The sequence below is a fragment of the Hypanus sabinus genome, chromosome 2 (genome assembly GCF_030144855.1).
Source record: "Hypanus sabinus isolate sHypSab1 chromosome 2, sHypSab1.hap1, whole genome shotgun sequence".
NCBI lineage: Eukaryota > Metazoa > Chordata > Chondrichthyes > Myliobatiformes > Dasyatidae > Hypanus > Hypanus sabinus.
In genome coordinates this window covers 45,370,085-45,397,921 of record NC_082707.1, presented here as the reverse complement: position 1 = coordinate 45,397,921, position 27,837 = coordinate 45,370,085, and the positions used below count along the sequence as shown (strand labels likewise).

At 38.8% G+C, this 27,837-nt stretch overlaps 1 protein-coding gene across 1 annotated transcript in view; it reads right to left on the bottom strand.

The window, feature by feature from the left end:
- Window positions 1-2,900: 2,900 nt before the first annotated feature.
- zgc:153039 (uncharacterized protein LOC767698 homolog) overlaps window positions 2,901-27,837 on the bottom strand; it is a 117,176-nt gene continuing 92,239 nt past the window's right edge. Inside the window, exons 11-13 of the mRNA XM_059945254.1 lie at window positions 27,127-27,301; window positions 10,838-10,984; window positions 2,901-10,693 (exon numbers count right to left, since the gene is read on the bottom strand). Of these exons, the coding sequence (XP_059801237.1) occupies window positions 9,855-10,693; window positions 10,838-10,984; window positions 27,127-27,301 (1,161 nt within the window). The 3' untranslated portion in view covers window positions 2,901-9,854. The remainder of the gene's footprint in view (window positions 10,694-10,837; window positions 10,985-27,126; window positions 27,302-27,837) is intronic.

Below are 27,837 nucleotides of genomic sequence, written 5' to 3'. Positions count from 1 at the left end.
AATCAGTAGATTTGGAAATAATATTGAGGATTAACCGCTTGGTTATGATGTTAAGGTTTTGGGGCAGGACATGTTATTCCAGTTTTACCACTTGGAGAGCAGCAGTAGTTAAATGGAAGAGATGAGAAAAATGGAAAGAAAAGTCTGATTGAAATACTTCACAAATCACAACTAATGGTGCATTATAAAGTACCTGATGGACAAGCAGTTAAATGCAATCACTTTTTTCAGGGCATTCAGTATGAGGGAACTGCCCATGATTGATGTCCACCAAAAGTGAAACAAATTGTTAACTTCTTTAAACATATGGGCCTGCTTTTAGAAGAATGAAATGCATCAAAGTAGGCTGAATTTTGGGATTAGTCACTTAAATTTCATTTCAGTTGTAGTTTCATCTTTAGAAAGTAGTGTTGTAGCTTGTCACTATGATTACCTTAGACCATAAGACATAGAAACAGAATTAGGCCATTTGGCCCATTGAGTCTGCTTCGCCATTCAGCTGATCCCTTTTAGCCCTCCTCAGCCCCACTCCCTGGCTTTCACCCTGTAACCTTCGATACCATGTCCAATCAAGAACCTGTCAAGCTCTGCCTTATATACACTCAATGATCTGGCCTCCACAGCTGCCTGTGGTAACAAATTCCACAAATTCACCACCTCTGGCGAAAGAAATTTCTCTGCATCTGTTTTAAATGGATGCCCCTCTATCCTGAGGCTGTGCCTCTTGACATAAACTCCCCCACGATGGGAAACCTCCTTTCCACATTTACTCTGTCTAGGCCTTTCAATGTTTGAAAGGTTTCAATGAGATCCCACCTCATCCTTCTAAATTCCAGCGAGTACAGGCCCAGGGACATCAAACGTTCCTCATATGATAACCATTTCATTCCCTGAATCATCCTTCTGAACCTCCTGTGAACCCTCTCCAATGCCAGCACGTCTTTTCTTAGATGAGGAGCCCAAAACTGTTCACAATACTCAAGGAGGGCCTCACCAGTGCCTTATAAAGCCTCAGCATCACATTCCTGCTCTTGTATTTTAAACCTCTTGAGATGAATGTTAACATTGCATTTGCCTTCCTTACCACCAACTCAACCTACAATTTAACCATTAGGGTGTTATACACAAGAACTCCCAAGTCCCTTTGCATCCCAGATTTTTGGATTTTCTCCCTGTTTAGAAAATGGTCTGCACATTTATTTCTACTACCAAAATGCATGACATGCATTTTCCAATGTTGTATTTCATTTGCCACTTTCTTACCCATTCTTCTAATCAGAGACCTTCTGCAGCCTACCTACCCCTTCAACACTACCTGCCCCACCACCAATCTCCGTATCATCTGCAAACTTGGCAACAAAACCATCTATTCCATTGTCTAAATAATATACAGCATTAAAAAGAAGTGGTCCCGATACCAACCCCTGCAGAACACCACCAGTCGCTAGCAGCCAACCAGAAGAGGATCCTTTTATTCCCACATGCTGCCTCCTATCAATCACCAATGCTCTAACAATGTCAGTAACTTTCCTGAAATACCACGGGCTTTTAACTTGGCCTCATGTGTGGCATTTTGTCAAAGGTCTTCTCAGTCCAAATACATCCACTACATCCCCTTTATCTATCCTACTTGTGACCACCTCAAAGAATTCCAACAGGTTTGTCAGGCAAGATTTTCTCTTAAGGAAACCATGCTGACTTTATCCTATCTTATCCTGTGTCACCAAGCACTCCATAACCTCATCCTTAACAATAGACCCCAATCTCTTCCCAACCAGTGGTCAGGCTAACTGGTCTATAATTTCCTTCCTGTTGTCTTCCTTCTTTCTTAAAGAGTGAAGTGGCATTTGCAATTTTCCTGTCCTCTGGCACCATGCCAGAGTCCAATGATTTTTGAAAGATCATTACCAATGCCTCCACAATCTCTACAGCTACCTGTTTCAGAACCCTAGGTTACAGTTCATCTGGTCCTGGTGACTTTATGTACCCTTAGGTCTTTCAGCTTTTTGAGCACATTTTCCTTTGTAATAGTAACTGCACTAACATCTCTTCCCTCACACCCTTGAATATCTGGCGCAATATTAGCAGTGAAGACTGATGCAAAATACTCGTTTAGTTCATCTGTCATCTCCTTGGCCCCCATTATTATTTCTCTGGCCTAATTTTCTAGTGGTCCTGTTCCACTCTCATCTTTTATATTTTACATACTTGAGAAAGCTTTTACTGTTCAGTTTGATAGCTTGCTTTCATATTTCATCTTTTCCCTCCTAATGATTCTTTAAGTTGCTCTCTGTAGGTTTTTAAAAGCATCCCAATCCTTTATCTTCCCACTAATTTTTGCTTTGTTGTGTGTCTTTCTTTTGCTTTTACATTAGCTTCGACTTCCCTTGTCAGCCACAGTTGTACTATTTTGTCATTTGAATATTCCTTTGCTTTTGGAATACATCTATCCTGCACCTTTCTCATTTTTCCTGCATGGCACAGGTAGGCAATCCAGAAATTACTATGCTGGAAGTTCTGCTTCTCAGCTTTGAGCTAACTTTCTAAATTTTCTCTTCAGAACCTCTTTGCTTTTCCTTCCTATATTATTGGTACCAATACATCTGGCTGCTCTCACCCCCCACTCCAAAATCCTGTGGACGAGATCCGAGATGTCCCTGACCCAGGCACCTGGGAGCCAACATACCATTTGCATGTCCCATTCACATCCACAGGAACTCCTTTTGGGGGAAGGGGTGTAGGGTAAATAGTAAAGTATAAGAATACAGAAAGATATTCAAAATTGATTTTTTGGATCACTGACTCTTGACCTATGATCCAGAACCAGGTTTTTTTTTCTTGAAATATTTCAAACATTTGTCGTCCAATTGAAAGCATCCTAAACCGAAACACAAAGCCTGTTCACCTTCAGCAGCATTACATTTATTTGCAATTAATAGTATACATAAGGCACAAAAAATTATCTTTGATTTTTAATGAAGAGGCCCTCCATTGGTTGAGGTTGACCATGGATGTTGTGCTCTAGCTGTTTACATTCAGTTGATATTCATGCCAATATTCACGGCAGGGCAAAACGAATGGAGATCAAGCTGTTGACTCTTAGTAGAAATATATTTCAGTGCATGGAGATATTAGCATAGAAGTAATTAGTTAATGTGTTTACTACATTGCATTTTTGTCTCTAGGAGAAAATACTTTGTTATAGCACACTCTGACTTTGAGACACTAAGGTATTAAAAATTCAACATTAAATCACACTGGCATATAGAAATTGCTCAGTGAAACCATTATTCAATTTTCCTTTGAGATATTTTCAAATATTCTGGAAACATATTTAAGTACTGTTTTATACAAGAGGGGACTGTGTCAAAGATTAAAATGTATTCCAATCCAGAAACATCCATTTAGCTACTTAAAACTAATAAACCTGTACATATTTACAAAATATAAAACTCCTCCACTGTATCGCATTAATTAAGTAGATTATATTTTAGTACCAGTAAGTGACATTTACCCAGACAATCATGTTGTGATGATGTACACCAGGAATGGAAATGGATCACTGCAAATGCTTTTAACCCACAGGAAAGAACACCATGTGCAGTAATTGGTGTGGAAGCAACAGAATTTACATTCCAGATACCTTATCATTGGATTTAACAACACATAGTGGGACAGAATATAAACAGTAGATTCATGCATATTAATTTATACCTGATGAGTTCTTAAAATAGGCAATCATGAGGAGCCAAATATTTCCTCACACAAAGCAGGGAACCATATTGTTTCCTTTTTCCTTCCTGCTCTGGAAAGACTAAAGTTCCTAAGTTTGATACTTCTCAGTCTAATCAGCACTAAAGAATAGTGTTTAATTTACTGACAAGTGCTTTTTAAGTAACTTATAATATCCTAAAGGTAAATATGCACAATATATATATGGTGTGCCTTAATAGAAACCAACTAATACACAGATTTTATGGACTCTTTCTTTATATAAAAAAAACTTAAGAAACAGAAAAGGAGCAAGTTACTTGGCCCCTTGCATCTGTACAATAACATCATAGCTAATCTCTTACCTTAGTACCATTTTCCTGTACTAATTCCATATAAACCTAATATCAAACAATCTATCAATCTTTGACTTGAAAATATTCGGCTCTTCAGCAGAAAATTCTGAGAGTCTTCAGCTTCTGGACGCAGATATTTTTTTCTCATACCAGTCCTACATGATTTTTTTTAGACTAACAACCTATTTCCAAAGAGTCCAGCCTGCAGAAACAGTATTCCTAAATCTAGCTAGTCAAACTTAATAAGAACACTTTGTTTCATTAAGGTATTTTTGCCCACAGAATGCTGCTCACTGGATTTTTTTGTATTTTGCACAATTCTCTGAAAACTCCAGAAACTGCGTGAAAATCCTAGGAAATCACTAGTTTCTGAGATACTCAAACCATGGCCCCCCCCCCCACCCCCATCTGGCACTAACAATCATTTCACAGTCAAAGTCACTTAGATCACATTTCTTCCCCATTCTGATGTTTGGTCTGAACAACTGAACCTTTTGACCATGCCTGCATGCTTTTAAGCATAAGATAAATAAGTAACTTTTGTCAAATTCAATCAAAAGCATCATACATGAATCATAACACTCGCAGTGTTAAACATGGGTAAATACTGAACATTAAAACTGAGGAACTGTAAAAAGAGACTCTGACAACTTTCACTTTCATACCCTTGAGGTACCAAGGTTAGATATAGCATATCTGTAGCCAACCTGACTGAAAATGAACTGAGAGCACAAATTAGGAGTTAAACTGGAACATGACCATTTCACACTTGTGCAATTAGAGAAACCCATCATGTCAGGATAAATATTTAAAACATGTAGACTGTAACCTGGGCAGTTACTCAAAAATTTATGCTTTTATCAAGTCACTTCTCTCTATATGCCAGAAGATTCCGTTCCGTTATAAGTACAATTCATCACTTAGCAAACCTTTTGTACCTGACCATTCACAATATACCACTGATCTCTTGCATTAGGGTTCAATTTACCTTCAATGCTGTAAATTTTTCATGTATGCTTCAGATACTGTATTAGCGTGAGTGCTTTCTTTAACATGCCAGAAAAGACTGCAATAGAAATCCAGTCACTAGTTTTACCAAGTACGAATAGAATTTCTTACTATTAAAAACTGGTGCATTGTGTTAATGACTAAACACTAAAGCTACCGATGAGTGTAGCACCATGGCACAGCAAGAGGAGTTCCCGCCTCACAGTGTCGGGGTATCCTGACCTTGGTACGATTTGTGAGAGCTTGCGTGATCTGTGATTGTAAGTGTTTCTCTCGGGAGTGTTCCGGTTTCCTTCCACATCCCAAAGGCGTGGTATAGGATGCTAATTTGCCATTATAAATTGCCCCTAGTGTCCATCTGACTGATAGCATCTAGGGAGAGCCGACGAGAATTTTAAAAAATGGGATTAAAATAAAATGAAAGTAAATAGTTGATGTTGCATGTGGACTCACTGCGCTTAAGGTCTGGTCTCTATGCTCTATCTTTCTGTGACTCTGGATTATAGATCAAATGAAGTTATATTGTTTAATTCTCAGAAGTGCACACCTATCAATAATTCAGTTGTTTGGATATTAATGATGAAATAAACATTCTTAAGTAAACTTGTAGAATTTTTTTAAATTAAGCCACTTGTTATTGAGATTGGCAAGCATTGATTTTTACATGAGAGTCAGTCTTCAGGTATCATTTAATTCTTCCTGAAATAAGGGTATGATTTTGAATATGAAAGACTGTCATTAAATATTGTAATAAAATGTTGAATTATGATGCTTCAAAAAGTCAATTAAAATACTTCTGCATGCTCACTGCAGAATATCTGCTCCAGTATTAATATCCCAGCAACTGAATTATTAACATGTATACAACTCTGAAACTAAACAAGATAACCTGAGGCAAAGATCAAGATCAATAACTTGTACAGTGACATTAGCATTAATTCTCAATTGTCTTCTGTGTTAGCATCAAAATGATAGGCACTTGCGGGTAACTTATTAAAATTAATGTGTTAAGGGGCTCCTGTTTAATAATGATGGGATAGGATATAAATACTAAATGCATTTTTTTGTTCAGCAAGAATCCCATATCTTCATATGTCTTCACAGGGCATGCAGGATCATTTTAAATAGATACACCATTTTCATTTACAATTTCTTCTAACCTAGGAGATATATTTTGAACTAAGTGTGAACTCACAGACGATTCATGTAAAGCTGAACTTTTAGAAAAACTGTCACTTTAAATATTTGAAGACCCCCACCCCAGCTTTGATTTCCAAGTACAGCTCATTTAGAAAATAAAATCAAAAATGCCAAATGTAGACAATAGGAAATTTATTTAAAATTGCTGCAGCCATTGAGTTTTTCTATAAAAACAATTGCTTATTGCATTGATCAACATTGGCATTCAAGACTGTGCAGCAGGTACTATTTTTGATGTTTTAATACAGCTTCATATATAGTGATCCCTAGACTATTATTTCAGATCATTTTACAAACGTATATTTTAACACCTAGTTATGAGATTCTGGAAGTTAGATTAATATATTCTTTTCTTTTGCTCTCCTTTTTGGGTTGGAGAGAATGATGTGCCAGTGGGAGCTTCCATAAAAATTATTGTTACAATAGCTGACTACAAGCAGCCACAATAACTGTTGGGAGTTTTTCCTTTAACAGAATACAGTCCCACAGTAACCAAAGCCAATCTACTTTAGTTTAAACAAGCCAAGTTCTTGGTTCTAAAAGCCTTAGAAACTTAGAGCCAACTAACATGGCTCTCATAGTAACAGGATGCATCAAAAGAATAATTGAAATATAGTTGGTAGTAATTTCTCAATTCATAACCAGAGCTCACAGCAGGATTAGATACAATTCAATAGAGATGCTGTGTCTATATCACTTTTTTTGCCAGAGTAATCTAAAACTAAACCCAGAGCTCTGCTCTTCCTAGTAAATTCACTTTGCTTCAAATATTTATCCACACTTAAATTAAAATATGCAATGGTCCAGAGCTCAATTATTCCCTTTAGAAAAACACTCCATGCCTGAACCTCTCCCTAAATAAACAAGTCGTATTTCAAATCTCAGCAATGATCTTAAATTAATGAGCCTTCAGAACAGAATCCCCTGCCGGGAAAGGGATCTTTCTCTATTCATCAGCTCACTGGTTCCATTGATGGACAACAGAGGGCTTTTTAGAGATTAACTTACACCACACATTTTTGTTGTGCAAAAGTCAAGCAGCAAAGTAATTTCTGATAAATGTAAAAAAAAATGTATTTTTGTAACTGAAAGAGAACCTGCAGTAAGCATAGAGCATAAAAATTAAATATACATAGTCATAAATCTGCTCTTTTATTCATTGGCTACAGTTTAACCAATCTGTTCTGATGACTTCATGATACAAAATGCAAAAAAAATGTAGGATATGCCCAAAACTACATTTTTTTTAAAGAAGCTATGAACAGCAAATGCAAACATAAAGATCAGGAGCAGCAATAGGTCAGTTAATTTATTAGTCTGCTCTGCCATTTAATAAGATCATGGCTGATCTGATGTAACAAGAGTGGCAGCCAATGAAACAATAGCGTCCCCCCCAAGAAGTCAGCTTCCTGTATTTTTAATTGATCCTCAATAATTATTTTTAACACCTCCGTTTTGGCACATCCCAATATATCAAAACAACAGTGGAAAAATGCTGGAAATACTCAGGATAACCAGTGCTTATCCTTTCTCTCAGCTACAGCTTTCCCTTTACTAAACCTGCAAGGTTCTCAAACATCTCTGTCCCTCTCACACCCATCTGTCCTCAGTCACGATTCTCCAACTCAAAACTTGTTTGCTCCTTTCAAATGGGGCAAATGCACTCCAGCCTTTTTACGCCTCACTTCTTGCCATCCAGAACCCAAACACGTTTTTACATTTATTATACTGCATTCCATCCTGTCTTCTCCGTAATGGGGAACTAGAAGATATCTCCTTTGCAGAAATCCTCCATCCAGTTTACAAAGATGAGCCTGAACTTCCTGTAGTTCTCTATCCCACATGCACTCAGATCTGTGTTCTGGTCTTCATCACTGTCTCAACAAAGACCAATGTAAACTTGAGAAATAGCACCATATAATTTGAATAACACACAGAATGCTTTCCAGCATATTGTGTGCGCTGCTCTTGATTTCCAGCATCTACAGATTTCCTCATGTTTGCCATATCCTTTGAACCATCTGGACTAAATACTGAATTCAACAATTCCAGATGCTCACACATTCCAGTACTGTGCACATACACAGCATTTGTTTTCACTCTCCTTTTGATACCTCCACTAAACATGCCTTCATTTAGTCTTTTGTTCTCTCCACCCCCTTCATTTTCTTTGCAACTATATCTAATTCCATTTCTAACTTTTCACAATTATGATGACAGACTATTGACTGAAAACGTCAACTTGATCTGTTTGAATGAAATGCAAGGCAAGCTTTTCACTCATCTCAGTACTTTTGACAATGACAAACCAATAGCAACAACTTCATTACTCTCTTCACACAGATGCTGCTTGAAATGATGAACATATCCAGGATTGTTGTTTTTTCTTAAAATTTTACACTATTTGCTTGATATATCAAAAAGGATCAGGAAATACAATAAATTTGTATGCCATTAATAACAATAAAATTTAGTATGCTCTGTTAAACCATTCTCCCTAAAATCCTGGAAAAACACTGTATAACGGGTAGATAAATTGGTGTTTACAGCTTTATTTTGCTACTGGTTAAACTGCAATCACAACCTTCAGTGTGATCATTCTAAACCTAATGCTCTGATAATACAGAACTAGAAAAACGGAACCAACAGATCAAAGAGTATAATTTACACCTCAAGTGACCAAGAAAACGTTACCTAAAAGTTTGCAGAGATTATTAAAAAAAAAAGCCCTCAAAATGTCATGGTTAGTATAGTTCAATGTAACTACTGATTAACTTATGAATACAGAGTAACATGATTGTTATTATGAACAGATATAATGTTTTTAAAAATCCTTTTTGACCTTTCATATACACTTTCTAGTACTCTGTATTCTTCTATGTAGAAACTAATAAAAATATTGGAAAGAAAATGTCATGGTTAAAAACGTAAACCAAGTGGCATTGTCTTTAACTTGAGGATCCATTTTCCTCACTGCAAACTATTTTAACTATATATTTTAAGGATACACTTTGTCTTTGACCATTTATCAACAACATGTAGTATTACTCATGTTGAAATGTTTCAATTACAATTTGTGGATGAAAAAAATTTAAGTTGTTCATATCTGATGGAAGAAATTTTTAGTGGAGATCTTTTAGTGGTTTGCAATATTTTCATGATACTTTATGGAAGCACAATCTAACTTGTTAGAAATAATTCATATTTGACATATGTTTTAAGATTTTGTAGAACAACTCCTGTGAGGCTTCTTCAAATCTCGAAGTGCTGATTGTGTTGCTGGATACAGTGGATTTCACCTTTGCCACTGTATGCAGAGGAAGAAAGTAAACTACTAATAGCAACAGCAGAGCCAATGAACATCAATCCTTTTGTTCATTTTCAGAAATTTGGATCTAAAGCAGTGGTTCCAGTCTGTGGTCCACGGACTCTTTGCTTAATGGTATTGGTCCATGGCATAAAAAAAAGGCTAGAAAACCCTGATCTAAAGTATCATTAGATCGTTTCCCAACCTTGCACCTTTATTAGTGGCAACACCCTCTTCATTACCACCACAAGCAACAGCATAAAATGCAATATCTAAAGATCAATACTGGTGACTGCACTAATTCCATGAATTAACATAGTAGGTCCCAGGTCCCTGGTCAAGATATCAAGCTGCTCTAGGTATCTTTCATGTAGAGTAATGTCTGCAGGAGGCCGTGGCAGGTAAAGAAAGCGGATTGCAGGATGGGTATCCTGCTCTAAAATCATCTTATTTACAGCTATCAGATAATCATTTGAGATTTTCATTGCATTCGTTGGGAAATTGTTTACAAAATTACCCTCTTCTTGACTCACTTGAGGCATCTGCTTGTGCCAATGTAATGCGGCAACATCATCCCAATGCAGGGTTTTAATTGAACCTTTAATACGTAGCTGACCTAAAAGCAGTTTTAGTTTTTTCTCATGCTCTCCAGCACTGTTCCCAGATTCAACACACAAAAAGATTCGTAGTTTGGCTGTCCTCCAGGAACGTACCATGTTGAGAATACATGCCATTTGTAACAGAAACAAACTACAAGTATCTACATAATTAGCACTGTCAGGACGTAGTGGATTAAGTGGCCACACATCAATGGAGACTTCATAATTCTTGCGGTTGAACAGATCAGCTTTGTTGAGCTGGTTGAAGTATCGGGCCAAGCAAACATTTTTTAACATTTTAATGGAATCGGAGATAATGCCCACATACTCTTTGCCTGACAGTTCCTTGGGAGAGGAACGACGTCTGACTGCAGGGAAATGTGGCAGTAGGCTGGAATTATCATCACTGTTGATAGAAGAATTATCTGCAAATGCTGGGATTTGTTGTAAGCCATCCTCGGGGACACAGTCATCGTAGAAACCAAGGATAAGAGTATTGGGTCTCATTCCACCTAAAAAAAAGGAAGGCAGTATAAAGACAGGATCTTAATATGCTAAGATGGAAATATCAATGCAGGTTTGCTTTTACTGATTATCCAAGAATAAAACAATTGCTATGAATATTGGTTTAAAATGAATTGATTTTTAAAACTTACCTAGACCAGAGATGAATAAGAGATGTTGTACTCCATGACGCACTGAATCAGCGAGTGTAAGGCTAACAAATGATTTTACATTCAACGCATCAACCAAGCTTAACCAGGAATCATACTGTGCCTGAAGAGGATCAGAAGGCATCTCATCTAAAAGGCAGAATATGGGAGTATTTAAGTTACTTTTACTCGTATATACAGACTTTTATTTACCCAATATTTATCCAGATACTTACAAAACAGAAACCTTTTTAACCGTTAATAACATGCAAACTGAAATCACACTATCATTCTAAATGTACAGTGTATTCAGTTCATTGGGGTCCAGTATATTTTGGCCAAGTTAGCAAAGTTTCATGAAAATGGTTAAGAAAAGTATTAAAACACACAGAGTAAATGATGCATTTAAATGAAATATAAAATACCAATAGTACTACAGTACTATAAAACTAATAGTTCCTAATAGTTACTGATGGAGGAATTCATCTAGTGTACACGTGAACAAAATCAGTGCAGATAATGGACTGTCTTCATACAATTCTGTTGACAACTGCATCCTCTACATCTTCATTTTCATTGTAACATTCAAGATAATCGTCGATGCCTTCAAATACTTTGTAGTTCCTAACTTGTTGAAGTAGTGAAATTGTTTAATTTTCACTTCTGCCCATTTCTGGTATTTCCAAGCCAGAATGCTTGAAACTGCAAAACAGTTCGGAATTGTCTTCCTGATAATTTCTTGCCAACTATCGGTGACAAATATCACTGCTTTTTGAACACAAACAGACACAAGTGACACTAGTTAGAAGCTGTCCAGCAATAGTCTCCTGCCCAGTTAAGTGGCATAGTGTCCCAAATAAAAGTTGATTAGTTTTTGCAAATTTGCAGCTTCACCTATTAACAGATAGCCCAATTAACCCGAAGCACTGTACACAACAGCAAATTTGATAAATACTTTTGGAATGGTGAAAAGATTTTATAATAAATGAGAAAACTTTGATGGGAACTGCTGCTTCCTCCTGGCTACTACTGAATTATCTGTCTTACTCAGGTGATTAATGGTTGCATTTACTGGTTGCCGGAAGGCACTGAATTGACAACAGCAGAGTTTCAATACTTGGCAAAATCTTGTAATATAAAGTGTTGCTTATTTATACTACTGAGGCAAATATTTAACATTGAATTGAATGTTTGTTACCCTGGTTACCAAATCAAGGGGAAAAAACACACTGCTAGCCTTCAAGATTTTACCACCCCCCTATACTCCTCTCATCAACACATATCAGTCTCCCAATCACGATGTTGAAACAAAGGATGCCACTGAAGCTGAACAACCTATGACCTGCCACCTGAGTGAACTCTCAAATAAGAGTGACCGCCATTCGTGTAATATACTGGATAAAATATGCATAATAATGAACTCAGATTTATAACTGTTCACAAGTCAAACTTATCAAATGTCAGCTGCATGATGAAATATATTTTAAACAAATGCAATTTTGTAGAACCTGGCCCAGCAATAAAAATGGCGTGTATCATGCTGACATAATAAATCAGCACAGACAGTTTCATATGCTGCGAGGTTATACACAAATTGCAATGTGGTAATAAAAGTACATTTCTTGTTTTTGAAATGATTATTTGCCCTGTGGTTATTTCAGATAAACAAATGCTTATTTTTAAGGGTTACTTATGAAAAATGAACAAATTAATTCAATGACAAACAGAGCTGAGAGGGCTGGCAGAACATAGGAGGAACAAATGGAAGAGAGGTTGTTCATCAAAAATAATATTATGTTCCTGGAAATGAATGACGTGCTTAAGCAGCAAAGGTTGTATTTGGGTATAACTGAAAAAAACTAGAACACTGTTACAAAAGCTCCGCACAGAACCAAAATTGTGAGAAACAGGTATGTTTATCTCAGAAAATAAACCAGTGCTGCCTCTGGAGGTGTGATGCGGGGTGTGTGTGTGTGGAGGGGGAGGGTGTTAATTTACTCAATAGTCACTCAGAAGTACATGCACAGTAGAAGCAGAAGAAATTCCTGAAAAGTGCACAACAAATTGTCCAGATCAATTTATGTCTACCCAATGAGAAAGAACAGATTTTTTGATTTAATTCCAAGCATTTCATCGGGAAATCATTTGAGGACTAATGATGAAAATATCATACCAGGTGGAAAGTAATCATGAAGTAAGATAATAAACTATCAAAAATACTTTATTTCAGCAAGTGAAAATGATCTGGCGCAGATGGACTGGGAATAAGTATTGACAGGTGGAACAGAAAATATGCAGAAGGAAGCCTTTAACCAGATAATGTAGCCATATCTTTTCATTAGCCATCTTGCTCTTAACATGAAAGCGAATGCATCCAAAATCAGAGCTCCCAAGACCAGTGATTCCTAACTTTTCAGTCAGTATAGATTTAGTGACACTTTAGAAGGACTGGACTTGCACCAAAATAAGTTTCTCTTTGCATACTGTGTATATAGATCAGGTCACTGCACAGTGGAACAAGGTTTAAAAAAAACAGCAGAATGCAGAATAAATTATAACAGCTACAGAGAAAGTGCAGTGCTGTTAAACAATAAGGTGCGAAATCATAATGAGACAGATTGAGGTCTAGAGTCCATATTATTTTAATATGGGTTACCAGACGTCTTATAATAGCTTGAGTCTGGCTGGTGTATCTTTTGCCTGATGGGAGAGGGGAGAATGGTTATGGGGGCTACGTTACTGAGGCAGTGAGAAGAGGAGACAGAGCCCATGCAGGGGTGGTCCTTGATGAGCTGAGCCGTATCCACAACTCTCTGCAATTTCTTTCAATCAGGGGAAATACCTGATTGCCATACCAAGCTGCGATGTATCCAGACAGGATGCTCTCTATAATGCATCAATAAAAATCGGTAAGGATTGATGAGGACATGCCAAATTTCTTTTACCTCCTGAGGAAATAGAGGCATTTGTGAGTTTTCTTCGTCATGGTGTCTACATGGTGATGTTCACCCCTAGGAACTTGAAGCTCTCAACATCAGTTCATTGATGTAGACCAGAATATTCGCATTGCCCCCCCCTTCCTGAAATCAGCAACAAATCAACCAATAAAATGGTGTCTTGATTAAACCCTTCCCCTCAATGCCATTGAGGGAAAGGTTGTTGTCCTGACACCACTTTAATAAACTCTCTTATCTCCTTCCTGTACTTGGACTCATCATTATTTGAGATAAAGCCCACTACGGTAGTATAATCTGCAATCTTGTAGATCTTCTCTTCATCTTTTATTCTCCAGTCTCATTGAAAGCCCAAAATGTTGACTGTACTCTTTTCTACAGATGCCGTCTGGTCTGCTGAGTTCCTCCAGCATTTTGTGTGTGTTGCTTGGATTTCCAGCATCTGCAGATTTTCTCTTGTCTGTGATCAAGGGTTCCCAACTTTTTTTATGCCATGGACCCTTAATATTAACTAAGGGGGCCGTGGATACTGTGCAAAGCAAAAGTGGAAGATTGAGAGATTTTGGATGTTAAGGAAATCAAGCCAAATGACTTTTAGTAAAGGAAAACGGCAGGATGTCAAAAGATCAGTCATGATCTTGGTGGACGCCAGAACAAGCACAAGAGGCCAAGTGGCATATTTCTGCTTCTACATCCTACGCTGTTCCAGAAATGGCAAAAGATTTTGTTGGAATCTTACAACACTCCAGTGGAGCTTAGGGGGGATGGTGGCGCCAAACGGCGACTCCTTTGCTTGCATCTTCAGAAACAGCTCTATTTCCAACTTAAGTATCTCTGTTTTTCCCCTTTCAGGGTTCTTTTGAAGACCCTGACCTGGAGTTACACGCAGGCTTCAGTTCTTTGCGGGAATGGGGCCCGTTCTTGGGGTTCCATGACTGGCCATTATTCGACATGCCAAGGGTTTGGCCTGAGTGTTTGGAAACCTAAGTTATCGGGGCTCTGGAGACTGACAGATCGAGGGTCAGTGTCACAGGAGGAGACTCGTGTGTTGTCGGGGAGGCTGGAAAATCTTTCACTGTGGGCCCGAAGACCCGAGGTTTTTGCAATCTTCAGACACAAAGCTCAAAAAAAGCAACGAAACGGACTTTTAACATCAGAAACCAGCAGGTTGTTGTTATGTCTCCGGCTCGCTGTGAGAATGGAGGACACCTCCCTCTCCCTTGCCAGGGAGAGTGAGAACTTGTGGTTTGTCGAATGTCGGATGAAATGCAAAGTCTTTGGGGTAACTTTGGTCTGCGTCTTTGCTATTGCTTAGCACACGCTTGAGCTCGGTGATGGTACCGATGTGCGTTTTTTTGCTGGTGGGGGGGGGAGGGGTATCTGCTGCTTACGTGTGGGAGTGGGGAGCTGGGGCAGATTTTGGGGTTCTCATGTTTAAATGTCGTTCATTCTTTGGGACACTTCAAAAGCATTTCAGGATGTATATTGTATACATTTCTCTGGCATTAAATTTGACCTTTGAACCTTTGGACACACCTTGGGTATAGTAGCACTGAGATGAAGATGTTATACTCTTATTCACAAAATGTAAGAAAAAGGCCACCAATTAGGCAGCAAAACAACAGGACAAGAGGCAAACTGAAGCAAAAATTAATGTTCAGTGCACATGGTTCATTGAACATTAAATAGACAATGATCTACAAAATGCAATAAAAGAATGCTTAATGAAATTTCAAGTTGTTTGACAAAATAACATGTTTGCAAAACTATTTTTTGGGATCTGTGCCTCAGTGGCAGAGACCAACATTTATTCCCCATCCCTAACTGCCCTTAAGAAGCTGGTGGTGAATGGCTTTCTTGCGCCTCTGTGGATTTCCTTATAATGATATTTCTCACATGCCATTGGGCAGAGTTCCAGGACACTGAGTGAGTGACAATGAATGAATGGCAAAATATTTCTTAATCAGGTTGGCATGCAACTTTGCAGAGCAGCTGCAAATGGCAACATTCCCATATGGCCTTGCCTTACTTGGCAGTAGAGATCATAGATTTTGGATGCTGTTGGAGTAATCTAGGGAGGTATTTTCTCCCTGATACCCATGGACTTCAATTTTTAATCAGGACTCTATACTGTTAAAGGTAGTTACTCATCCTTCATCTTTCAAATTCAGCATTTAGTCCATGTTAAGATCAAGACTGTAATGAGGTCCAGGGTGATATGGTCTTAACAAACAACTAATTGAGCATCAGTGAGCAGGTGATTGGAGACTAATAATTGTCAATGATGCCGTCTATCTATCATTTTGTTGATGGTTAAGAATAGAGATTGATAGTAGCAATTGTTTTTCTTAAAGACAAGGTGGTTAATGGACAACTCATTAGAGGTATCAAGAAATTTTATTGGACTATGGAAAGAGAACAGGACAGTGGGATGAACTGCACTTCCCCTTCGCATAGCTGACCTTTTGATTGGGAATAAATATTTTGTGAGAATTTGCCAATTCTGCAAATATCAACTCAAAACCCAAAATACTTTGTGAGAGATATGTGTCTTTGACTAGGACTGCTAAACACGTGGTCTGCTGTGCCTGTTACACATGGATCCAATGAACTCTATGAAACTGACCGTGTGTTTAACAAATATAATAGCAGTTGTCAAATACTTGTGCATACCTTCAGTGATCACAATTAAATGTGAATTTTTCTTATTCTATTTCTGAATCATGTAGTCTCTTGGATGTGTAGCCATATTTGTGTAAAATTTGTTTTCTCCAAATAACATCTCAAGGTATTCATACAAAATTGAATAATTCAAACAAAATGTTTCATTCTTTTATGATTTACAGCTGAGGAAGAATTTTCTTTAACATATGATAGTTGAGAAAAAGGCCAACACTTAGTGATGTATTCACAATCACTCTGAAACTCTATCATTTATCTGTTTCAAGGTCATTCGGAGCTGTCAAGGGTTATTAATAAAAATATAAAGGGGATGTTTAAAGCTTCTAGTAAGTGCTCCATTATGTGTTACAGTTGGAGGCATTTTAAACTTTTATCTTTAAACTATTGTTATACTTTATGTACAATAAAAACTTGGTTTGAATTTCTCAAACATTACAGTTTGTGAATTATTGTCTCTTAGTCAAAACTGCAACACCATGTTAGCTATGGAATAGACTTGATATATTCGAGCAAAGTCAGAAAATGCTGGAAACACTTAACTAGTTAAATGGTATCTACGAAGAAGAAGACCTGATTTCCAGCACCTGATGTATTTTGCTAATGAAATACTGGAGCTCATTCCACAGATGAATTTCAATCTATTGGCAAGAAAAAGGTACTGCAATGATTCAACGCATTTATAAATTGGCCGTGAACTGGGTTTTAACATAAATCAATGGGTCTATGAATCTTTATGACAGAGCAAAATGCATAAAGCTGCAGGTAGTAAGTACACCAAAAGAGATTTAGATTCAGTTTAAGGTTAGAGCCTCAAGCAGAAGAACTGGAAACTATAAGCGCTACAAGACAGTGGCCAAGGCATTTTTCAAACATAAAATAGTTCAGATTAAAACTAGACATATTCCCACAAGACTATATTTAACTGAATGAGAACAGTCATTAACATGCAAAAGAACTTAGAAATGATATCTGAAACAAAACTGAAGCCTGTATTTACGATAAGTTCAAGATTATTGTCATTCAACTGTACATACATATATCACCAAATGAGACATTCCTCTGGACTGAGGTGCACAACACAGTACAAATAACTCACACATAACACAAGTTAATTTAACCTCAGCAATATTAGCATATAATGAAGTGTATACAGTATAGGATACAAATTAAAAAGTAATCAGGATAACACTACTGACGCTCCATACATGATGAGACCTGGGTGGTGGCCAGGAGTTCAGCAGTTTCATGGCCTGGGAGAAGAAGCTGGTTCCCATCCTAGTAGTCCTTGTCCTAATACTACATTACCTCCTGACTGAAGGTAGGGGGTTAAAGAGATTATTGAATGATGGGAGGGGTCACTAACAATGTATAAGGGTCCTGTGTACACAGTGCTCCTGATAAATGTACCTTATGGGTGGAAGAGAGACTCCAATGATCCCCTTGGCTGTCCTTATAATTCTTTGTAGGGACTTTCATTCCCATACTAGACAGCAATGTAGCTGGCCAGGCGGTCAGGACACTATCAATGGTGCTCCAGTAAAAAGCTGGTTAAAATGGAGTGGTGGGGGGGGAAGCCTCACTTACCTTAATCTCCTCAGAAAGTGGAAATACTGTTGTGCTTTCAGGGACCAGGCGAGATTGGTTATTATATGCACAGCTAGAAACTTGGTGCTCCTAATTCTCTCCACGGAATCATTGTGTATGTGCAGTGAGGAGTGATCGGCTTGCACCTTTCTGAGTCTACAATCATCTCTTTAGTTGAGGCTTAAGTTGTGTTCACACCATTCTACCAGCTGCTCTATCCCATATCTGTATGGCGTCTTGTTGTCGTCGTTGATGAGGCCAACAACTATTGTGTCATCAGCAAACTAGATGATTCAGTTTGAACTGGATCGCGCTGTACCGTCATGCATTAGCAATGTGAACAGCAGCATGCTGAACATTAAGCCTAGGGTATGCCAGTGCTCACAGTGATGGAGCTAGAGATGTTTCTGCCAACACAGACTGACTGTGGCCTTTCTGTCAAGAAATCCAGGATCCAGTTACAGAGAGAGGTGTTGAAGTACAGCATGGACAGTTCACCCACCAGCTTCTGAGGTATGATCGCATTAAATGCCAGGCCGGTCAATAAACAGCATCCTGACATATAGGGCACCATTTTCCAGGTGGGACAGGATGGAATGGAGAGTAGAGTCTATATCATCATTAGGAGATCAATTTGGGCAGTAAGCTAACTGGAAAGGGTCCAATACAGCAAGAAGAAGGGATTTAATGCGTTCCATAACCAGTGGCTCAAAGCACTTAATTACTGTTGAGGTCAGTGCCACTTGTGGTAGCCTTTGAGCCAGGTTACTATCGCCCTCTTGGGCACTGGGATGATGGAGGCTGCCTTGAAGTCTGAGGGGACAGTGGACAGTTCCCGAGATGCTGAAAATGTCTGTTAGAACCTCAGTTTTATACTCAGAAAGTAGAGAGAAAGAGAGAACATATAAATATTTAGGGAGAAATGACAAGAAATCTATGACAAATAATGAAATAAGTCAAGGGAAAATCATGCTCTGTTGCTGACTAGAAAAGCATAAGACCAAATATATTAACGTAGTATTTTGCCATTCAAAAAGGTTTGTGGCAATGGGATATTTAAGGATAAAGTCAAGAATCTGAAATAATAAGCAATCTTAGTTGCAGGGGAAAAAGAAACTCTATGAAAGGCAGCAGACCACAAAATAGTGAATCAAAGAGTAGACAGAAAGAACAAATAGTACAGGTGTTAACTGTAAACAAATCCTTGGATATGGAACTTGTACAGTGGATAATAAGCCCATTCTACATCCAGCCCATTCTGTAAAAAGGCTGGATGGTTTGGAGTTTGTAAAATATGTGGATAGTTTTTTGTAGCAATACATAGAGGTACCAACTAGAGAAGGGGCAGTTTTGGATCTCCTGTTAGGGAATGAGATAGGTCAGGTGATGGAGGTATGTGTTGGGGAGCACTTTGGGTCCAGTGATCACAATACCATTAGTTTCAATATAATTATGGAGAAGGATAGGATTGGACACAGGGTTGAGATTTTTGATTGGCGAAAGGCTAACTTTGAGGAGATGCGAAAGGATTTAGAAGGAGTGGACTGGGACAATTTGTTTTATGGGAAGGATATAATAGAGAAATGGAGGTCATTTAAAGGTGAAATTTTGAGGCTACAGAATCTTTATGTTCCTGTTAAGTTGAAAGGAAAGGTTAAAAGTTTGAGAGGGCAATGGTTTTCAAGGAATATTGGAAACTTGGTTTGGAACAGGAGAGAGATCTACAATAAATATCGGCAGCATGGAGTAAATGAGGTGCTCGAGGAAGATAAAGAATGTAAAAAGAATCTTAAGAAAGAAATTAGAAAGGCTAAGATATGAGTTTGCTTTGGCAAGTAAGGTGAAAATAAATCCAAAGGGTTTCTACAGTTATATTAATAGCAAAAGGATAGTGAGGGATAAAATTGGTCCCTTAGAGAATCAGAGTGGACAGCTATGTGTGGAGCCAAAAGAGATGGGGGAGATTTTGAACAATTTCTTTTCTTCAGTATTCACTAAGGAGAAGGATATTGAATTGTGTAAGGTAAGGGAAACAAGTAGGGTAGTTATGGAAACTATGATGATTAAAGAAGAGGAAGAACTGGCGCTTTTAAGGAATATAAAAGTGGATAAGTCTCCGGATCCTGACAGGATATTCCCTAGAACCTTGAGGAAAGTTAGTGTAGAAACAGCAGGGGCTCTGACATAAATATTTCAAATGTCATTAGAAACAGGGATGGTGCCAGAGGACTGGCATATTCCTCATGTGGTTCCATTGTTTAAAAAGGGTTCTAAGAGTAAACCTAGCAATTATCAGCCTGTAAGTTTGACGTCAGTAGTGGGTAAATTAATGGAAAGTATTCTTAGAGATGGTATATATAATTATCTGGATAGACAGGGTCTGATTAGGAACAGTCAACATGGATTTGTGTGTGGAAGGACATATTTAACAAATCTTATTGAATTTTTTGAAGAGGTTACTAGGAAAGTTGACGAGGGTAAGGCAGTGGATATTGTCTATATGGACTTCAGTAAGGCCTCTGACAAAGTTCCACATGGAAGGTTAGTTAGGAAGGTTCAATCGTTAGGTATTAATATTGAAGTAGTAAAATGGATTCAACAGTGGCTGGATGGGAGGTGCCAGAGAGTAGTGGTGGGTAACTGTTTGTCAGGTTGGAGGCCGGTGACTACTGGTGTGCCTCAGGGATTTGTACTGGGTCTAATGTTGTTTGTCATATGCATTAATGATCTGGATGATGGGATGGTAAATTGGATTAGTAAGTATGCAGATGATACTAAGGTAGGTGGCGTTGTGGATAATGAAGTAGGTTTTCAAAACTTGCAGAGAGATTTAGGCCAGTTAGAAGAGTGGGCTGAAAGATGGCAGATGGAGTTTAATACTGATAAGTGTGAGGTGCTACATTTTGGTAAGACTAATCAAAATAGGACATACATGGTAAACAGTAGGGCATTGAAGAATGCAGTAGATCAGAGTGATCTAGGAATAATGGTGCATAGTTCCCTGAAGGTGGAATCTCATGTGAATAGGGTGGTGAAGAAAGCCTTTGGTATGCTGGCCTTTATAAATCAGAGCATTGAGTATAGGAGTTGGGATGTAATGTTAAAATTGTACAAGGCATTGATGAGGCCAAATTTGGAGTATTGTGTACAGTTCTGGTCACCAAATTATAGGAAAGATGTCAACAAAATAGAGAGAGTACAACGGAGATTTACTAGAATGTTACCTGGGTTTCAGCACCTAAGTTACAGAGAAAGGTTGAAGAAGTTAGATCTTTACTCTTTGGAGCGTAGAAGGTTGAGGGGGGGACCTCTATCGAGGTATTTAAAATTATGAGGTGGATAGATAGAGTTGACATTGATAGGCTTTTTCCATTGAGAGTAGGGGAGATTCAAACAAGAGGATATAAGTTGAGAGTTAGGGGGCAAAAGTTTAAGGGTAACAAGAGGGAGAACTTCTTTACTCAGAGAGTGGTAGCTGTGTGGAACGAGCTTCCAGTAGAAGTGGTAGAGGCAGGTTCGATATTGTCATTAAAAAAAAATTGGATAGGTATATAGACAGGAAAGGAATGGAAGGTTTTGGGCTGAGTATGGGTCAGTGGGACTAGGTGAGAGTAAGCATTCAGCATGGACTAGAAGGGCCGGGATGTGGCCTGCTTCCGTGTTGTAATTGTTATATGGTTATATAAGCATCTCAATGTAACAGATCAGGTCAGACATTTGGGATACATTTAGTAACTTGTCCAAACAACCTAAATGCGAGAGCTGGCAATGAGATAAAATTATACTTCTTAATGCTAATTAATGTCCTTGTAAGGCTAATTAACAGCAACCACGCCCATTTTAAAAATACAGATTGAAGTTGATAAATTTCCAAGTTCCTTAAGCTGCATCACTGCCTGGTTCAGAAATTGCACCATCTTGGATCGCAAGACCCTGCAGTGGATAGTGATGTCATCTGAGAAGATCATCTGGGTCTCTCTTCCTGCCATCACGGATATTTACACTACACGCTGCATCCGCAAAGGAAACAGCATTATGAAGGACCACATGCACCCCTCATCCAATCTCTTCTCCCTCCTGCCGTCTGGGAAAAGGCTCCGAAGCATTCGGGCTCTCACGACCAGACTATGTAACAGTTTCTTCCCCCAAGCTATCAGACTCCTCAATACCCGAAGCCTGGACTGACACCTTGCCCTATTGTCCTGTTTATTATTTATTGTAATGCCTGCACTGTTCTTGTGCACTTTATGCAGTCCAGTGTAAGTCTGTAGTCTAGTGTAGCTTTCTCTGTTTTTTTTTTAGTTCAGTCTAGTTTTTTGTACTGTGTCATGTAAACCATGGTCCTGAGAAACGTTGTCTCATTTTTACTATGTACTGTACCAGCAGTTATGGTCAAAATGACAATAAAAGTGACTTGACTTGACTTGAAAAGGAAGCCAACATCTCAGAGGATCTATCTTGGATTCAACACATTAATGCAATCACAAAGAAGGTAAGCCAGTGCTTCGTCTTCATTAGGAGATTGCGGAGAGTTGGTATGTTAACTTACATCCTTGCAAATTTTACTTGAGTACGGTGGGGAACATTCTGACCGGTTCCATTATTGCCTAATATGGAGCCTTCGAAGGGGGCTACAGAGGGTTGTAGATTCAGCCAGCTCCATCACTAGCACAACCTCCCCTATCGAGGACATCTTCAAAAGGTGGTGCCTCAAGAAGGTAGCACCCATCATTAAGGACTCTTACCATCTGGAACAAGCCCTCTTCAGGTACAGAAGCCTGAAGACCCACAAAACACCATCCACAAATTTACTAATCAAGTCTTGTGTATTTGCATCAGTTACATAAATAACAAATACCAAGGGTCCCAACACCAATCCCTGGAACACACCACCAGGCGCAGGCTTCATTCTGAGAAACAACTTACTAAGCCCCCTCATTATCAAGGTTCTCTATCTCTCATTATCAAAGGGTTAATAAACCTTACCAGGTTTACCCTTCACCCTGATAGGAGCAGGCTGCTCCTGGACACCATCTGTCACAATCTTAAAAAAAATCATTCTTGCCATTAATTCCTTTCCTGTCAAACAGCTCAGCGAACTGACTTCTGCTAAATCTTGTCTGATTCCCACAAAATTAGCCCCGCTCCAGATTAGGGCCCTGATTTGTGGACCTGCCCTATCTTTTCCTATCACAATCTTAAAACGAACAGAACTGTGGTCACTAGAGCCAAAGTGCTCCTTTACTGCCAATTCAGTTACTTGCCCAGCCACTGTTACTTAAATTGTCTAGAATTATCCTGTTCTGAATGGGGTCCCTCTATATAATGACCTATAAAACCCACCCCCCATCCAAGCCCTAACGCTCTTGGTAGCCCAGTCGATACTGGAGAAATTAAAATCTGCCATGAATACAACGCAATTTTTCTTACAACCATGAGTAACTTCACCGCACGCCTGCTTCTCAGGTTCCCATGGATTATTGGAGGTCCATAAAAGCCCCACTATAGTGAACCCTCCCTTTTTGTTTCTACTCACCTGGCCTCCCACAATAATGTCATCTCTAAATGCTGCTTTTACATCCTCCCCTATCAAATAGGCTACATCCCTTCTTTGCTTTCCTGCACCTCTGTCGTGCCTGTGGTGTCTGTATTCTGGATTACTGAGCTGCCAGTCCTGCCCTTCTCTCAACCATGTTTCTGTTATGGCTACAACATCCCACTCCTCAGAGTCAGAGTTCATCTGCTTTATCTGTCAAAGCTCGAACACTGAGTATTCCAATCCCTGCCCTTACTGTATCCCTGGCCATCCTGATTACTAAACTTGCTCCACAGCTACTGGCTTCTGCCATGACTTGCTCATACTGAGAGTCCTCCTGACCCCGCCGATCTACTTTAAACCTTCCCGTGAAGCAATTTCGACCATAACTGCTGGTACAGGACATAGTAAAAATGAGACAATGTTTTTCAGGACCATGGTGTTACACGACACAGTACAAAAACTAAACTGAACTAAGTAAAAAAAGAACACAGAGAAAGCTACACTGGACTACAGACCTACACTGGACTGCATAAAGTGCACAAAAACAGTGCAGGCATTACAATAAATAATAAACAGGACAGTAGGGCAAGGTGTCAGTCCAGGCTTCGGGTATTGAGGAGTCTGATAGCTTGGGGGAAGAAACTATTACAGTCTGGTCGTGAGAGCCCGAATGCTTCAGAGCCTTTTCCCAGACAACAGGAGGGAGAAGAGATTGTATGAGGGGTGCATAGGGTCCTTCATAATGCTGTTTCCTTTGCGGATGCAGCGTGTAGTGTAAATATCTGTGATGGCGGGAAGAGAGACCCCGATGATCTTCTCAGCTGACCTCACTATCCGCTGCAGGGTCTTGCAATCTGAGATGGTGCAATTTCCGAACCAGGCAGTGATGCAGCTGCTCAGGATGCTCTCAATACAACCCCTGTGGAATGTGATGAGGATGGGGGGTGGGAGATGGACTTTCCTCAGCCTTCGCAGAAAGTAGAGACGCTGCTGGGCTTTCTTTGCAATGGAGCTGGTGTTGAGGGACCAGGTGAGATTCTCCGTCAGGTGAGCACAAGCAAATTTCCCTGCAATTATATTGGTTTCTCACTGTTTTAAATGCAACGCTAACATCCTGTACCGGGCACCTCTACTTTAGAAGAGACCTTGATGGTCCAGGAGCCTAAATTCCTGGTTCCCTGAACCAGCTTGTCAGCCATGAATTTACCCAGCCTCTGATTTTATTTCTCACCTCACCAGCTGGTGGCGCAGAGTGTAAAATGGCGACACTACACTCAGGGACTTGCTTCTTAATTTCTTGCCTCATTCCCAATACTCACCCTGCAGGACCGCATCGCCTGTTCCAGCTACCTTTCAAAAACCTACCAGCAGTTAATTCCGTTTTTGCTAGTACTTCTCATTTTTTTAAGTGAAAGTTGTATGGCAGCAGGTGCCTGACTACCTCTCTCTGCCAATTTTACCCAGGACCTTCCTGCCTTGTTCAGCTCTATAAGTTAAAGATTCCTCCCAATTCTTGTTTGGGCAGTTACCACAGGCCTTGATCCAGACAGTGCCATGATACATTGCCCCAATATGGTCAAGGGGAACTTTCATGTCTTAGTTGATGCTGTCCTTCAACTGCACTCTCTGTCTGCTGCCCCACCCCAATCCACCCCCACTTCCCTGTATGCTGCCTCTCTCCTGCCCCTGTCCCAACTGCAGCATCAGGGGTTACACTGCCATTAGGCATTCCTTTTGTATTCAGTCTCCCAAGGGATTTCCCACCATGATCACAGGTCCTCTGTTGGCAATACAGAAAACAAAACCTTATGGACAGCCAAGAGTCGTCTTAAGTACACAAAGACCTGACCAATATGGAATCATGGCTAATTCTATCCATGACAGTCACTGAAAAGAAGAACTAAATAACATGGCTCTGTAAAAACATATCATAGATCTCCTTATTTTAAAAGGGAGCACAAAATACCGAGACAATATTAGACTAGATTTACATATATTATTGGTTCAGTTGTAGATAAAATATTGTGTTCAGTTTCAAATGCCCCAATTTAGAATAATACTAAAACCAGAGGTCTGCAAAAAAATAAATGAGAAAAGGTACCACGAAGAGAGGCTCTGATTATAATGGAGGCACTGAAAAGCTTTGGCAGTTCATATAAAAACAGAAGGTCAGGCAAATCTGGTACCAGTTTTCAAAACAGAGTTACTATTGAAGTAAATAAGGAACAATTTTTGACTGACTGATCTATAATTTGAAGTCAAAAATAATTTTTCTGAATTTCAAATCAGAAACAATTTCTTTTCAGTTTTGCTCCCCCTCCCCCAGGAATCAAAGTGAAATTGCACAAATGATTGAACAAAAAAAGAATTGGAGGGATACGAGGACATAGTGGGAAATGTAATTGGAACTACTTGCTTGAATGGAGAATAAACATTATGAGACTAATTGTGCTCAGTGGTCTGCATTTAATGGCCTGTTACTTTATAATTACTATACATTTTTAATAATAGAAGCAATATTCACTCAACTTTTTAGGACACTAATTAGTACTTGAAATGCAAGGTACAGGAAAAGTAAAATTGACTAAATTCACAGCTGTTTCAGAAAACAATCTGTGTATGATATTGAACATTTTTCTTTTGGTGAAATTAACTATTATTTCATAAATGTGAATTGATAGAAAAAAAGTGTTGTAAATTTTGAAACGTAAGTGAATCCACATATAACTGTAGTTTGTTGGTATGTTAATACAGTGATTGATAAAATCAGGAAACTGTGCAACACAAATATTACTCAAGTTTAAATAAGATGCTTGTTACCTGAAAATGGTTCAATGTATTCGTAAGCATTCAGCAAGATCCTAGCATGAATAATTGAATGTGACATATTGCAGAATGTTGGCAGCAAGGAAAATCAAAGTCACAATAAGCAATTTGTTGGTGAGATTCATTGGGTGAAGTGATGGATGTAGAATACAAAGTTTTCAAACTAAGAGATTGAGATAACTTGGTATAGAAAACATCACACAAGCACAGCAGAGATATTCACTTAGGGTCAAAATCGACATGGCAGACTTTATCTACCTCTAATCTATGTTAAATCCAAACTTGCATTTCTTCAGTCAAAAAAAACTTTAAAAGAGTTTCACTTCACAATAACATTAAAGAGAAGAAAAGCAAGGATTGTTTACCATGGAGCATAGAAGTTTGAGCAGAGACTTAATCCAGGTGTGGAAAATTAGGAGAGCTATGATAAAGAAAGAAGAAATTGTCTCTATTAAGACAGAACCAAATAATTCAGTTTCAAGGTAACTGGCAAAGAAACAGAGAGGAATTCACATTTTTTATACAATATGAATTTTTATATAATGGATTGTGATGGACTGGAATGTACTGAAAAGAATGGTGAATATAAAATTAGTATCATTTTGGGTAATCAGAGGTATGAAAATCTCTTTGACCTGCACTATAAACACAGCATTTTAACAAATTTAAAACTCATATTGGGAAATTAAGAGCAAACAGTTGCCTACCCAAACTTCCTTTCTGAACGTGACCGAGGACATACAATCCACTCTTTTTTAGGTCATTTGCAAAACTTATGAGTTGAGTGCTTGTTCTAGGGTTGGCCACCATCAGCAGAACTTGTGGGCGCCAGAATTTGACATGATCCTTCCGAACATCAAGCATGAGAAGATATTTTCTGACCTGAAAACACGTTACAGAATTCAGAATTTCACTGCATAAATATATTAACAGTATGAATACAGATCAGTACAGGGCCTTCGGCCCACTATGTTGTTCTGACCTTTTAACCTATTCTTAGATCAATCTAGCCTTTCCTTCTCACACAGCCTTCCATTTCTCTTTCATTCAGGTGTCTATCGAAGAATCTCTTACATGTCCCTAATAGCTCTGCCTCTACCAGCACAATGGCAGTGTATTCTACACACTTACCACTCTCTGAGTAGCAAACCTACCACTGACATCTCCCCTATATTGTCACTGGGTGGCAATGGCTAATATGAAAGGACATATTTTGACGTATGCTCTCTCGTATTAGACGTTGCCATCCTGGGAAAAAGGTGCTGGCTATGCACTCTATCCATGCCTCTTATCATCTCATACACCTCTATCAAGTTGGCCTATCTTGCTGTATCTTTCCTTATAAGGCTAGTTCTCTAATCCGGTCAGCATCCTGGTATATCTCTTCTGCACCTTCTCTAAAACTTTTCTAAAATGAA